This window comes from Micromonas pusilla (assembly GCF_000151265.4).
Source record: "Micromonas pusilla CCMP1545 genomic scaffold MICPUCscaffold_2, whole genome shotgun sequence".
In the NCBI taxonomy this organism is placed as follows: Eukaryota; Viridiplantae; Chlorophyta; class Mamiellophyceae; order Mamiellales; family Mamiellaceae; genus Micromonas; species Micromonas pusilla.
The window spans coordinates 1177965-1192538 of NW_003315883.1; the positions used below are offsets into that span (position 1 = coordinate 1177965).

General features: G+C 44.5%; 6 protein-coding genes and 2 pseudogenes across 8 annotated transcripts; 4 read left to right on the forward strand and 4 right to left on the reverse strand.

The window, feature by feature from the left end:
• Positions 1-819: 819 nt before the first annotated feature.
• Positions 820-1254, forward strand: MICPUCDRAFT_8364 (uncharacterized protein; the record flags this gene model as incomplete). The annotated part of the gene is made up of 1 exon (XM_003055989.1): positions 820-1254. A coding segment is annotated over one exon (435 nt), but the record flags the coding sequence as incomplete, so codon positions are not given.
• Positions 1251-3290, reverse strand: MICPUCDRAFT_31546 (uncharacterized protein). Its single transcript, XM_003056379.1, has 3 exons — positions 2981-3290; positions 2838-2893; positions 1251-2737 (listed from the first exon to the last, which is right to left on the reverse strand). The coding sequence occupies exons 1-3, from the start codon at positions 3176-3178 to the stop codon at positions 1834-1836; spliced, it is 1158 nt and encodes a 385-aa protein (XP_003056425.1). The 5' UTR covers positions 3179-3290; the 3' UTR covers positions 1251-1833.
• MBB1 lies at positions 1993-3753 on the forward strand (annotated as a pseudogene; the record flags this gene model as incomplete). The annotated part of the gene is made up of 1 exon: positions 1993-3753. A coding segment is annotated over one exon (1761 nt), but the record flags the coding sequence as incomplete, so codon positions are not given.
• A 2358-nt stretch (positions 3754-6111) lies between these two features.
• CUP93 (uncharacterized protein) lies at positions 6112-6864 on the forward strand (the record flags this gene model as incomplete). The annotated part of the gene is made up of 2 exons (XM_003055990.1): positions 6112-6311; positions 6420-6864. The coding sequence occupies 2 exons, from the start codon at positions 6112-6114 to the stop codon at positions 6862-6864; spliced, it is 645 nt and encodes a 214-aa protein (XP_003056036.1).
• Positions 6865-8060, reverse strand: LHCP1 (prasinophyte specific chlorophyll a/b-binding protein, chloroplast precursor). The gene is made up of 2 exons (XM_003056380.1): positions 7861-8060; positions 6865-7662 (listed from the first exon to the last, which is right to left on the reverse strand). The coding sequence occupies exons 1-2, from the start codon at positions 8002-8004 to the stop codon at positions 7033-7035; spliced, it is 774 nt and encodes a 257-aa protein (XP_003056426.1). The 5' UTR covers positions 8005-8060; the 3' UTR covers positions 6865-7032.
• Positions 8061-9419: 1359 nt separating this feature from the next.
• On the reverse strand, positions 9420-9605 carry MICPUCDRAFT_55420 (uncharacterized protein; the record flags this gene model as incomplete). Its single annotated transcript, XM_003056381.1, has 1 exon — positions 9420-9605. One exon carries the CDS (start codon positions 9603-9605, stop codon positions 9420-9422), a length of 186 nt encoding a protein of 61 aa, XP_003056427.1.
• A 249-nt stretch (positions 9606-9854) lies between these two features.
• MYB119 lies at positions 9855-11447 on the reverse strand (annotated as a pseudogene; the record flags this gene model as incomplete). Its single annotated transcript has 1 exon — positions 9855-11447. A coding segment is annotated over one exon (1593 nt), but the record flags the coding sequence as incomplete, so codon positions are not given.
• LOLT (pyridoxal phosphate dependent aminotransferase) lies at positions 11421-14021 on the forward strand. The gene is made up of 2 exons (XM_003055991.1): positions 11421-11779; positions 11853-14021. The coding sequence occupies exons 1-2, from the start codon at positions 11522-11524 to the stop codon at positions 13467-13469; spliced, it is 1875 nt and encodes a 624-aa protein (XP_003056037.1). The 5' UTR covers positions 11421-11521; the 3' UTR covers positions 13470-14021.
• Positions 14022-14574: the final 553 nt, after the last annotated feature.

Below are 14574 nucleotides of genomic sequence, written 5' to 3' on the forward strand. Positions count from 1 at the left end.
CACGCTCGTACCTTCGAAGGTACTTTCAGAAAGTACCTTCGAAGGTACGAAAGTACTTCCGGAAATAGATACTTCGTACTTTCGTACGAAAGTACTTTCGTACTACCGTACGAAAGTACTTTCGCAAGTACAATATCTAGCTAGCTATCATAAATACTTTCGTACCTTCGAAGATACTGTATTACTACACGTACTACACGTAAAATACATACAGTTCGTGAACATACAGTACAATATCACATTACTTCCGGGAACGAATGCCTCTATCTTGAGAAAATCGTGGATATCGTGTAGAGCGGCGAGGGAAAGTACTGCAAACGGGTTCTTTTTTCACGAATGTATGTCACTACATCCCTTTCTTTTGGATCATCTAGACCGCTCTTTCGGCGAGATGTGCGAGTGTCCGGGGCACGGGGGAACTTTGCTCTCTCGTATCACGACGGTATGATGAAACAGAAACCCGGCCGGACCGCAAGAAAGTCACTTTTTGGAAGTATGGTTCACACTTTCGAACAAAAATCCCTCTCTTTCTTGCCTGATACTTCGAAAATGCGCGAAAATTTTAACTATGTCAACGACTGTTCATGTGAGCACAACAGTGGCTCTCAATGTGGACATTTACATCGAGGCCCAAACTTCGCCATACCACTACCTTCTTTCTTCACGAGACATATTTTGATCGTGACACAGCAAACAGTCCTGAATTTCATACACGCTGGTAAGTTGATGTCTAGCTTCGTAAACATATTAAATGTTCACTGTGGTCAGGAGAACAAAATTCGCGAGATCATCAAGAATGATCTCTTATATTCAGTGATATCAGTCGGCGCAGTTGGTTCTGCTTTGACTGATCTTAGTGGAAACTTAATCTTCATGTGTGCGTTTTGGTCGTGGTTAACTGCACAATTGATGAAGTATTTCACCGCATTTTACAGAGAGAACGCTTGGGACTGGCGCGTCATGTTTGACTCGGGAGGAATGCCATCCTCACATACAGCTCTCGTTGTTGGTTTAACAACTGCCATCGCATACCAGTATGGACTAGGATCAGCTTTGTTTCCTCTCAGTCTGGCTTTCAGTCTTATTGTCATGTATGATGCAGCCGGTGTCCGTCGCCATGCAGGCAAGCAGGCCGAGGTGCTGAATAAAATTCTCGATGATATGTTTCATGGGCAACCCATCAGTGATCGGAAGTTGAAAGAGGTTCTTGGCCACTCGCCTCTGCAGGTCCTCGCAGGTGCTGTACTTGGTGTTTTCATAGGCATATTGTATATGCACATGTTTGGGTCAGGATACGCTGTCTTAGCTCAAGGTACGAGCTACCTTCGTAGTTGAATGATAGTACTTTCACTGCATAGGACTTTTAGATAAAAAATGTTGACATGTTTCGACGGTGACTTTAAAGCAAATCATTCGTCTCTGATGCATGCTTTTCTCCAGCGGCGCGCTCTTTCCGAAATTCATCGCGTCCGTCCACGCTTGTTTCGGGTGTACAGTTTAATAGAGTACCTTCGTAGGGTCCTAAAACGTTGTACTAGTGTTCTGCGTGTACAAGTACTCCAGAACGTAGTCTATCACTTTTTCTGAATTTTTGTATGAATACGTGTACAGTGTAGCCCTAGTGTAACTTTTTGCACGACTTTTTGGTAGAGTTCATTGCATCCTGGGCTCGTGCATTTTGCTTTATCACACGTGTTGCGTATGGAACGGTCTATGAAGACTTAATTAACCGTGGCTAATTTGAAATTGTATACAGATACGTTATTGCGTGTACAGGCGTCAAGAATGTTGTACTGAGCAACATTGAACAAGCCAACTTGGAAATAGAGTATATTATAAGAGTAGTTCTGCAATTTGCACAGCATTTAGCGCAGCCCCTTTCTTGATTTGATCACCACAGACAAACAGCTCAAGTCCCGTCCTGCCAGGCTGTGAAATGTCTTGGCGTATGCGGCCCACGTAGATTTCATCCCTATTTGAAGCATCGAGTGGTGTTGGAAAACAATTATTCGCTCTGTCATCAATAATTTTAATTCCTGCTGATGATCTGAGAATTTCCTTTGCATCTTTTTCATCTAAATCTGAACATAGTGTGAGATTGATACTTTCTGCATGTGCACGCATAACCGGAACGCGAATGCAAGTTGCAGCGATGTCAACATCTTCTGTTGACCAGATCTTTTTCGTCTCGTTCACCATTTTCATTTCTTCTTCGTTATATCCGTTATCTGTCATCGGTGCATTGTGCGAGAAAAGATTAAAGGCGTACTGCAAATTGAATATTTTCATAGTGACAGGATCACCGTTGAGTACATCACGAGTCTGCTGTTCCAATTCAGCCATCGCAAGCGCACCAGCTCCAGAGGCAGCTTGATAAGTGGAGGCAACCATTCTTTTGATTCCAACGGCTCGATGAATAGGAGTCACTGCAACGAGTGCAATGATAGTGGAGCAATTCGGATTCGAGATGATGCCGCCGTGCATTTTGCCGAGTTTGTACTCTGCCATTGAAAGTGCATTGACTTCAGGAATGATAAGTGGCACACCTTCTGTAAGGCGAAAAGCAGAAGAGTTATCAACGACAAAACATCCTTTCTTGGCAGCTATAGGACCAAATTTTTTGGAGATTGAGCCACCAGCAGAAAACAGTGCAATGTCGATATCATCGAAAGAATCTTCTTTCAACTCCTCAATTTTATACATCTCCCCATCGAACTCTACTTCTTTACCAGCAGATCTGTGAGAAAGTATGAACTCAGTAGTGCAATTAAACATAAATGCGTTCCTGTTATTATTGCATACAAGCTGTGCATGAAATTTACAGTAACTGGACGTGCCTGGCAGAGGCGAGCATTTTCATGCGACTGTATGGAAAGTTTCGCTCAGTAAGCACCTGAAGAAGAAATGCTGTTACACGAGTATACTTGGAGAATTGCGAAAATAACTATCTTATAAGAATTAACGCTAGTCTGGTACGTACCCGAAGAAATTCTTGTCCGACAGCACCCGTAACACCAGCGATGGCTACTTTTGGCCCCGAAGAATCTTTGGAAGCGTATACGGAAAAGCGACACTGATTGCGGCGGCGAATAAGAGCGTTTCGACGCGAGAGAGAAGCTTGCGAAACTGGCGATGCATAACAGGTGCGTGCACAGATAAGCGAGACCGAGCGCGTCATCGTGACTGCGATAGACGCCTTCGCGTCAAGCAGATACAACTGTGAAGAGTCCGGGTGGTGGTTGATGCACAGTTGCACTACACGACCTCAAGACGTCTGGCAGGCTCCGTTTTGACCTCTGGGCTTTGCAGGTCCTGCAGCCTACCTTCGTACGAAAGTACTTTCGTACATAGTAGGGCCTACTTCGCGTACAATGCTAGCTACAATGTACAGACAGAACCGAGGATTTATGAAACCCTTAATAAACGTGTACGTGTACTCGTGTACTGCATGCGTATCCTACACAAGCACGCGAGTCGTACAGTACTACAGTTGTACACCACGTGTACACGTGCAGCTGTACAGGAGTACAGCTGCGCACCAATTATCGTGTGTCGTGCACTGCGTGAAGTACGTGTATTTATACGTGTACGACATGAACATGTATCTTCGAAGGTGCACATAACGCGTTGAGCGTGCACAGCTGTACACTGTACACTTCAAAGCTGTACACGTAAATTACATACAGTACAACTAACGGTGTACTTCGGAAGTACTTTCGTACTTTCGTACAAAGTACGTGTACTCCGGAAGTATCGCCGGGATAGTTGACGTTATTCTACGTACGTGTACAGCTGTACACGTACCTTCGTACAACGTTGTAGCCGTAGGCAGGGATAATACTTCCGGAAGTACACAGCTACACACTATGTTGTACTTTCGAAAGTACTTTCGTACTTTCGAAAGTACGAAAGTACTTCTGAAGTACTACCGTACTTCCGTACGTAGCTACGTACACGTACTACGTAGCCAGGGGTTTTATCTTTTACGACTATGGATAATAGTAAATGAATTACGAGTACGTGTACGTGTACGTGCAAAAAGGGCTACATACGCGTACAACGTTGTGCACGTACTGAAGAAATACTTTCGTACGAAAGTACTTTGAAAGTACTAGTTACTGTAGTTGTACACGTACTGTACGTGTACAGTACAACGTATTTACTCGCCGACGGCGAAGACTTTTTTTGAGTACACATAGAATAGTGTATAAATATGCTAGCTACTGTATGTTTATAATACTGTACGTGTTCGTGTAGGGCTAACAACTTTTACGTGTACACGTGTACGAAGGTAGTTGTACACGTACAACGTACAGTATGTTGTACTTTCGTACTTCCATATCTTAATATTTACAAACATGAACTTAGGACAGGGCTACGTGTGCACGAGTGCTACACGTACGTGTACACTACACGTGTACAACTACGTGTACACGTACTGTACCTTTTTTCCCGGCAGTAAAAAACTTCACGTACTGTACGTGTACAGTACGTGTACGTGTACAACTACACGTACACGTACAACTACCACGTTGTAGACTAAATATTTACCTTCGTATTTATTTTATTTTTTAGACATTGGTAACAACTTAGGTTGTTATAATAATAATACTGTACACGTACGTGTAGTTGTAGACAGGGGTATTTTTTTAATACATAATACTGTAGTGTACAACTAGGGCCTACTAAAATTTCGACGCTATTAGTAAATACCTTCGTACATGACTGCCGGAAAAAAAAGTAAATAAATAAGTATTTCGAAGTACACGTACTGCAGTTTTAACTCAAAATCGACGGTATTTTCGCTCGACCCGCAAAAATAAATACGAAAGTACTTTCGAAAAACTAAGTAAACTTTACTGTACGTGTACACGTACGTGTGCGTACACGTACACATAACAACTTACTTACTCATTATTTATTTACATAAAAAGTTATCCCCTGCTGGCTACGTGAGCTGGTACGTGTACGTGTACGTGAAGAGAGTACTCAGTGAAATACTCGGTAAATACTCAGGCCCCGGACTCAACTCGCCGGCACAATTTTAACTCAAAATCGACGGTCTAATTTCGCTCGACCCGCAAATATACTTTTACTTACTCATATAAACAACTTATTAGTCTCAGTCAGGAAAACAACACACTCATTGATACTCAAGAACGGAAAAAATATACGTACGCAGTAACGTCGTTACGTGCGTACGTGTAGATAAACGTGTATTCTATTACCTACATATGATTTTTACGTGTACAGCTGTACACTAACAAAAAGTGTACTGTACGTGTACAGCTGTACACGTACGTTTAAGGTAGTCCTCTACGTAATTCGAAAAAATCCACCTAAAAAACGTACTCGTGACGAAAAACACGTGCAAAAGTGTACGCGCGAACACCCACGCGCGAAACCTATCTCCTCCGCGCGCGATGCACGTCTGCGCGCGAAACTTTGCACGATTACAGTTCTAAGGCATGCGCACAATGCTACGCCGGGGTTTTTCGAATTTCGCGCGCGTCGCGAAGAAATCGCAGATCTTGCCCGAAATCGCGATTCGCGACGTTCGCGTACCCCTCTCGCGACAGAGAGCATGAACGCAAAGTCCCCGGCGTAGAAAGTTCGGCGTTGAAGCCCGGAACGCGATGGTGCAAAAGAAAATCCGTTTAGATCTCATTCGAGGAAGGAGATAGGTTTCGCGCGCGGGTGTTCGCGCGTACACGTTTGTACGTGTTTTTTTCCACGAGTACGTTTTTTAGGTGGATTTTTTCGAATTACGTAGAGGACTACCTTCTCAACTATCGACAGTGTGGACATAAAAAACAACCTTCAACCCTTGTACGAAAGTATTTCATAAAATAGCCCTACTGTACACGTGTAGTGTACTTCCGTACGAAGGTACAACGTAAACGTACTGTACAGTACAAAGTACGAAAGTACTTTCGTACTTTCGTACTTTCGTACTTTCGTACAATATTTTTAGTACACCGCAACGCGTTCCTTGAACGCAGTTCGTTTCAAACAAACATAAAATTTGCTCTTATCGAGTTTCAGTGCAGTGCTTATAGTTCTTGAGACTTAATTGAACTCAACAGCGTTCCGGTTGTTCAAGAAACCGCGATGTTTGCTCAAATATCGGCCGCGTCTTTCAGTCGGACAGCAGCGTTCTTCACGGGAGCTCGCAACCTTGCCGACCGAAAGCGCTTTCGCGTGACGACCACCTCTCGCTACGCTGGAAATATGCTCAATGTCCAGGCGAAGGGCAAAGGTGGTGGGCGGCGGGCTGGGTCGTCTAGTCGTCCGGGTGGGCAGCCCAGCATGTAGGTCGTTGCACACTTTCAAGGACTCGTGACTTTTTCCACGCATTTCTCCGTGCTTGCAATAAAACATTTTATCTTGTTCTCCACTGCTCCACTGCTTTGCCACAGGGAACAGTATCTGCCCCCCATCGATCCGGACAACGAACAATTTGTCATATATGTCAGATCGAAGAAGGGTTTCAAAGCGTGGTACCCCCTCAATGTCGTTACAGGTGGTTCAACCGCAAACACACTCGTAAAAGGCCTGGATAGTGACCTTTCTAGAGAGCTTGCCGTGAAGTCGCTGACCACTAATATTGGTCAAGCTATTTACAAGGAGACTGAACAACTGGAGGAGATGTGTCGACGAATGCCAATGCTTAAGAATGCGAAAGAGCTCGAATTCGGATTCATGGTCCTGGACAAGAGTAATCCTTCGAGTATGTTCAAACCAACCGCTGACAAGGTGTTTGTGATTCCTGAAGAAGACGAAACTCGATTGCCAGCTCAAAAAATGGCTGAAGGCTTTCAAAATGCAGCAGGCAAAGTGAAAGACTTTTTGGGAGGAAGCTAGTTCACAGAATACGCAGTATTGTTTTATATCACTCTGCCTATTTATTGTTTATTTTGTCAACGTGGAGCAACACTGGTTTTGTATTAAGAGACTCACTTTTGTTTCATTCTTTAGTGAACACTGTCGTTTCTTAGATCCTATCCTATCTGAAATAGAAGTTTGGATATTTCAATAGAATCCGAAACCAGATGCCGCATTGGAGAGAACGTTGGCGTGGACAGGGTCAGCCACATGTGCCTGCCAGTTGGCAATCGGTCCTTCCTGTGTGGCGAGTGCTTGTGCTATGCAGCCAAGCCACGCGAACATGGAGAGCCGGCAATGTTTAAGCTCTTTAACTTTGAGCTCTTCGAGGTCACCAGCCTCAGCAAAGCCCAAGGGGTCAAACCGTCCACCGGGGGTGACAGACAGCTCGAGCTCAGGAAAAGGGTTTTCAAAGAGACCTGTGCGGTAGCACTCAGCTGATCCAACAAGGAAAACTTCGATGGAAAGTACGGCCCAAAATGATGGATACCCTGAGCCCTCAGGAGCAAGGGGTGCGACAGCTCCGGGAAACTTGTCTGCGACCGCAGTGCAATCATCCGGTGTGCAGAGAGTACCAGCAGTAAACCACGGAATGCCAGTACCATTTTCTGCTGCCCAAGCTCCAGTCACGCCAAGCATGGCCCAACGACCATGAATGATCTCTCGTTCAGCGTTCTTGTCGTCGTCGAAAGGAATAATTGGCGATTCTCCACCGCCGGGATAAACGCCGAATTCGGGATAAAGATCGGGAGGAGCAGTAGAGCCGAACTTAGCCACCTGCGTGCAAAACAAAATAAACAAAACAAGTAAGTCTAGTCTGCCTCGGAGAGATTTCATTTTTTTTTTCAAAGGCTGGCGGTATTATGACTGGCTATCATCTCATGAACAGCGAGAATCCCGCGGGATTATCAACGGCATCAGACATGTGCCAGTCGTGACAGTCATTCCACTTTCCCAAAGGAATGTGTATCGCACCTTAGCAGCGGAGCGGGACGGGGCGGACGCCTTGGTTCGCCGGGCTTGGACAACGAGAACGGTGCGGTCGCGCGAACCTTTCAGCGACTCTCCACTGGTGACTCTAACGCCAGAGAAAGAAGAGGAAAGTGCGTTCGTGGACATCGGATAATAAATCTTGGCGTGTGAAGATGACCTCCTGTTCGGTGCACACGCTTGGCCAGCTTTTATTCTTCGAAAGTTGTTTTCGTCGGGCTATGTAAACCGTGCGATATCTCCGAGCTAGTCTAAGACTATACACTACACGTACACTATCCATGTCTAAAATGCCCTGCGCGTGCAGCTGTGCACACTCCACGTACACGTACGTGTACACTAAGAGACTAGTCTACTCATCGTACTTGTGCGCCAAGTTCAATTTCCCATGTTACGCGTACTTGTACTGTACACGTACAGCGTTAGTTGTAGCGCACGTGTAGATTTGGATAGCGTATCTAGATTTGCGAATACACGTTCCTAGCTAGAGCTACGTGTACAGTACACGTACACGTGCGCGTACAACGATAGTACAACGTTGTACTTTCGAAAGTACGAAAGTACCGTTTTATTGTACTGTTATCAAAAATAAGTTGTTTACAGTTTTTGTGTAAAATGGAGTTGAAAGCCTTACACACTCGGGTGCCCGTTTGTCGACGTGTACACGTACGTGTACGGATCTTCGTACACAGTCTAGCTATCATATTATTATTATTTTATGTACAATATCCGATACGTGTACAGCTGTACGTGTATACACGTACGGAAGTAGAGAGGTACCTTCAAAAGTACGAAAGTACGAAAGTACAACGTAATACTTACACTAACAGCCCTACTGTAGTACGGAAGTGCTCTCGTACTTTATACGCACTTCCAGATGTCTTGTAGACCTGCAATAAATCTAGGGATAGATTATTGGTTATATATTAAATCTACATTTACACAACGTTGTACACGTACAGTAGGGCCCTGTAAATAACATGCGGAAGTACTTCCGGGAGTACGTGTATGTACACTGTACACGTGTACAAGAACGAAGCAAGGTACGAACAAAGGTACGAAGGTACTTCCGTTACTTGCGCACAAGTACACTACACGTACAAGATAAATTGATATGATAGACAAGTTTTACGTTATTGTATTGCAAATGTACCTTCGAAGGTAAGTTGCTACGAAGGTAGTCTGCCTAGCTAGATATCTTCGTGCCTTTGTAGTACGAAAGTAAATAGCTAGATACGTTCAAAGTACGGAAGTACTTCCGAAAGTACGGAAGTACTTACGTAATAAATACCTTCGTACCTTCGTACGGAAGTACACGTACTGTAGTTGTTAAACTAGTCTACATAGTACGAAAGTACATACTGCGCCGTAGATTATGCTAGATATGATGGTATTTCATGTACTCTGCGTTCACGTTACCCTCGTACGAAAGTACTTCGGAAGTACTTTGGAAGTACTTTCGTAGCTGACTATCTAGCTAGATTAGCCAATAGACGTAGCTAGCTAGAGCTAGTAGACTACTATAATAGCTACTGTAGAGCCGGCTAGCCACGCACCAAGTTACTTCCGGAAGTACAGTACGTGTACCTTCGAAGGTACCTCCGGAAGTACCTTCGTACCTTCGTACCTTCGAAGGTAGCTAGGTAAGTAGGGCTACCAGTATTGTACTTCCAGAAGTACATTCGAAGATACTTGTACTTCCGGAAGTATTTCCATACCTTCTTAGCCATTGTGTACAGCGTTGTAACTTCGGAGATGCAGCCGCGAAGGTATCGCTTTAGCTAGGCTACCTTCGAAGATAAGGCCATGTAGATACGTACTTTCGAAAGTACCTTCGAAGGTACTTTCGTACTTCCGTACTTCCGAAGTACTTTCGTACCTTCGAAAGTATCTTTCTAGCTAGCTAGCTACCTTCGAAGGTAGATAGTTGACTTACTGTACCTTCGTAGCTAGGCTTGCTCCTCAAGATAGACGTTCGGAGTGCAGACAGGATAGGATGGACTATGTATCGAAGAAAAGAAAACAATGTTCCGTGATGTTCCCAGTCAGCATGCTGCGGGGCAGTATTCATAGAGATTCGTGCAACCTTATCTACTGTAGATATCTACGAAAGTACGAAAGTACTTTCGAAAGTACGAAAGTACCTTCAAAGGTACTGTAGGGCTACCTACGCCTTTTAAGCCCTGAATTTGCGTTGATGCGACAGAGTTAAGGGTGAAATGAACCCGAAGGATTCCACCCTTAAAGTTCCGTCAATTCACGCTAATTCACGGCTTAAAAGGTGTAGTACACGTACTGTACTACTGTACACGTACTGTACGTGTACCTTCGTACCTTTCATAGACAAAAGTTTTGTACGAAGGTAGCTTACAGTACGTGTACACGTACATGTAGTACGGATATACTTTTGTACCTTTGTACAAAGGTGGTACTCAATGCACAATTGTACATGTAGCCCTACATTTCATTGCAAGTACGAACGTACATGTGCGTGTACACGTAGCCGTGTACCTTCGTACGAAGGTACAACGAATCCCTATCTAGCTAGCTACGTGAACATGTACCTTCGCATTCTTCTATCTTCGAAGATATCTTCGTACCTTCGTACGAAAGTACAACCCAAATCAAGAACCACATACTAAGTATACTGCACATGTAGCTGCAACCATCGAAGGTACGTACTACGTAGCTACGTACGTAGTCTAGTCAAGTACGAAAGTACGAAAGTACTTTCGTAGCTAGCTAGCTAGGCTACCTCGACTGAGCGAATGCGAGGTGACGCGGGTTGGTCAGTCGGCGTCTCAAGTTCAATATAAAACACTACGTGTAGTAAGTTGACTGAAGTACTTCAAATACGAAGGTACGAAGTTCTTACTTCCGGAAGTATTCTATGGAAGTATTTCCGGAAGTACTTCCGTACTAGCTAGACAAGTTGTACGATTACTGCTGTGCACACGCACACATGTACTTCCGGAAGTACGTGATTCGTAACGCGTATCTGCGAAGGTATCAGCCCTACGAAGATAGTCTAGCTAGCTAGAACTCTAGCAGCTACCTTCGTACGAAGGTACTTCCGTACGTAGCTAGGCCTTGCTCCTTACTTCCGCTAGTATTAAACTTTGAAGGTACACGTACACGTACGACGTTGTACTTCCGGAAGAACTTCCGCAGATCGCTAGCAAGATACTCATACTGACCTTCGCACGGAAATAGACAGAATTCTGTAGTGTACGGAAATACAGAATTCTGTACGAAAGTACAGAGTAGTACTTCCGTACTTCAATAAATATCTACCTTCGTACACCTGTACACGTACACATGTACTGTACGTGTACGTGTACAGCTGTACTGTACACGTTGTGGGTACGTTGTACTTTCGAAAGTATTTGTGTCCTCAAACGCAACGTTTATCTTCGTACTGTACACGTGTACAGTACGCGTACAGCTGTACACGCACAACGTTACGCCGTACCTTCGTACAACGTACGTAGGGCTAAGTACCGAAGATATTTATGTTCAAAAGCTTCCCTTTGCAAGTGCAGCGTCAATTTCCATCTAACTCTGTCCGGATGTGCATGATAGTCATCCTGTTACGCACTTGATCGCTATTCAAACCTTTCCAACGGCTTATTTATTGTTTTTTGGCATGCTAGGCACTGTTGCGCGTCGAAAGCTTCTTGCAGGGAAGTTCGGTGGCGACCTCGTTGCTAGTGAAGAGTGGCGGCCAAATTGCAACTCAAGAAATACTCGTGCGCTAGGAACCAATGCTTCATTGAAGCGTGTTTACTCTTTACACGTGATTCCCGAAGCGATTCCTGGCCCTCTGCTGGGCTCGAAGAGTATGCGCGACCTTTTCTTTGTACGAGACGATACGATTAATTTCAGTGCTTCTTACGGAACGCCAGTTCGCCAGGCACGTATGTTTCTTTTATTATGTGCGGATAAGTGTACTTAACGTCGAGCTTTTCTGTGTACAGGTGCTAGAAAAACAATGGGCATATCATGTCGAATGCGAAAAATCACCTCACGACTGGATGTTGGGTGGAGCTGCTGCTAAAATGCAGTCAACGCGCAAGAAACTCGCGAGGTATGTGAAGGCCCGCAAAGAAGACCTTGCACTGGTGGAGAACTGCACCGCAGCGACAACTGCCGTTGTCCGCGCCGTACGAATACGTCCCGGCGATACCATCATTCATCTAAGTACTGCATATGGAATGGTGAAGAACTGCATAGCACAGCACGCCGCAAGTGCTGGAGCAACTGTCCTTGAACTCAAAGTTGACTTAGCCAACAACACCTCACTGCTTACCTCCCACAACTTTTTTCCACTTGAAGTTCGTCTCGGCTTGATGATAGATGAGGTTCAAAAGAATTGTTCCCGAGTTGCTCTAGTCAGCCTTGACTACATAGCATCATGCCCTGGTGTCGTGCTTCCTGTTCACGCACTAGCACGCCATTGTAGAGAGCGAAAAGTACCAGTACTTCTTGATGGTGCGCACGTTCTCGGCCAGATTCAAATAGACTGTCAAGCGCTGGAAGCGAGTGGAGTAACTTACATGATGGCGGATGCCCACAAATGGCTCTATGCTCCAAAGGGAAGCGCCATGCTTTGGGTGACTGAGTCAGCACAGGGCAACTGTTTCCCCTCTGCAATTGGCGCAGTGTGCTCAAACTCACCTACTACAAATTTCAAGGAAGAAGTTGTATATGGGTTATCCAAGTTTGAAAGACGATTTCAGTACACAGGTACGAGGGACTACACTCCTTTAATATCAATATGTGACGCCATTGACTTCAGGAAGTATTTGTGTGACTCGGCAATTTTAGGTTACAACCATGGCCTGACTGTATGGGCGCAAGAATGGCTTGCATCCCTATGGAACACTGAAACACTGGTTCCAGCGCGATACTCTGCGTTTATGGCTCATGTCCGAGTCCCTGTTCATTCGGCAAAAGCGGCAATGTTGGTAAGCTGCACATTGAAGGACGAGTGTGCAATACACACATTATCATTTCCTTTACCTGCTCGTACGCATTTGTGTGAGACCGAACCAACAAGTTGGGTCAGGCCTTGCATGCAACTCTTTCTATGCAGGGCCGACGTCCAATACTTTGGGTTGAACGTTCTTGAACTCGCCAGAAAAGGAAATGCTGCCGCAAAGGCCATGGGCTTTTGGCAAGAAAAAATGTCAAGCAGACTGATTTTTTCCCCGACTTCCAGGGTCCTGGCTCACACGGTGACAGTTGGCTTCTCGGTATCATCAACAAATTCTTTACGCCAGGTTAATGCAAAACCGTGTAAGAAAGTTGCGGGGAGTGACGCCACGTCTCCCGTTCTTGTTGCCTTCGGAAAGTCACGTGCTGTAATCAGCACACTTTCTGACAGTTTCAGTGGTGCCTCTATTCCTGCGCTGAAAGAAGAAGAAGAGGTACCGTTTTTACAGAATGACGAGTCTTTCGAGGATCCGGCAAGAAAATATAGCGATAGTCATGACTTCGTGGACGATTTCTATGATAGAAAAAGGAATTTATATCTTGCAAAATCACCCGTATCTGTGTTCGATGTTGGAAATTTCACTTCTGTGAAGTCTTGAGAAAATGAAGGACAGTACGGGTTATTTTCATCATCATTATTTCGGCGAGGAACGCGAACAAAAAAATACGTTACAGATGGAATCTGATTTCATTAAAGATGATCTTTGATGATCGATTAGATTTTCTCTCGAGAAATTATGTGCGAGCCTCGTAGAAACAGAAGATAAGGGCTGGGTTTGATAGTCCTTTGATATTCAGATATCATAGTTTGTAGATATTGATCCTTAGATAAATAGGTTACAGGACGATGGTCTATATCATACCTTATATACTTCCATAACTCTTCCGTGGTACTTTCGTATAAACAACTTATTAGGGCTACCTTCATAAGAGTATCAATAAATAGTACTTTCGTAGGTGGCTATCCCGACTTAGTCTATGAGAAAATAAAAATGTACACTTTTTTGTGGGACGAGCGAAATTAAACCGTCGACTTGAGTTAAAATTGTGCCGGCGAGTTTAGTCGGGGGCCTGACGATTTACCGAGTACATTCGTATGCTGCATTCATCACGTTATCTATGAGTGTAATAAATGAGTACTTTCGTTTATTTATTGAATACTGCCGAAAAAAAGGTAGTCTAAGACAAAACTCACACGCACGTAGCCCTAAATTAAATTAACAATGTGGTACTTTAGTACCCCGGAAGTACAACGTTGTACTGAATCAGTGCACCATGAACAACTCACAGTACATGTACGTGTAGTTGTACATGTACTCAAAAAAAACATCGCCTTCGGCGGCGAGTACATATATAAATAAATACGAAATACGAAGGTACCTAAGGTACTGGCGAGCTAGCCCCTAGCTAGCACTGCCCTATCTTGCTAGGGCCTATGATATGCGCCACCCCCGGCCCACTATCCCGCTCAGGGGGTGCGGCACATGTCCGATCGCTTGAGCATAAGACACACTAGACGTAGAACTAGCATCATTCAAAATTCATTCATCTCTGTTAGTCACGCCTATCACTGGTCTATGTATCGCTTACCAAAAAGTTCACTCCATTCTGAGTGATGTATCATCAGTTCATCGCTCGTTAATTTTGTTCGTCGGCGGATCGATGCTGCTAGAAGTACGCCAGTAGTTCCTAGAAGGTATTAAA

Bases quoted from the DNA above. Each gene is read 5' to 3' on its own strand.
- MICPUCDRAFT_31546 (XM_003056379.1), bottom strand. From the start codon at position 3,178: ATGACGCGCTCGGTCTCGCTTATCTGTGCACGCACCTGTTATGCATCG. The intron at 2,894-2,980 runs GTACGTACCAGA...TTTCTTCTTCAG, and splicing joins TCGGACAAGAATTTCTTCGG to GTGCTTACTGAGCGAAACTT. The intron at 2,738-2,837 runs GCACGTCCAGTT...ACTTTCTCACAG, and splicing joins AAAATGCTCGCCTCTGCCAG to ATCTGCTGGTAAAGAAGTAG.
- LHCP1 (XM_003056380.1), bottom strand. From the start codon at position 8,004: ATGTCCACGAACGCACTTTCCTCTTCTTTCTCTGGCGTTAGAGTCACC. The intron at 7,663-7,860 runs GTGCGATACACA...TTTTGCACGCAG, and splicing joins CGTCCCGCTCCGCTGCTAAG to GTGGCTAAGTTCGGCTCTAC.
- LOLT (XM_003055991.1), top strand. From the start codon at position 11,522: ATGCTAGGCACTGTTGCGCGTCGAAAGCTTCTTGCAGGGAAGTTCGGT. The intron at 11,780-11,852 runs GTTCGCCAGGCA...TTCTGTGTACAG, and splicing joins GTGCTTCTTACGGAACGCCA to GTGCTAGAAAAACAATGGGC.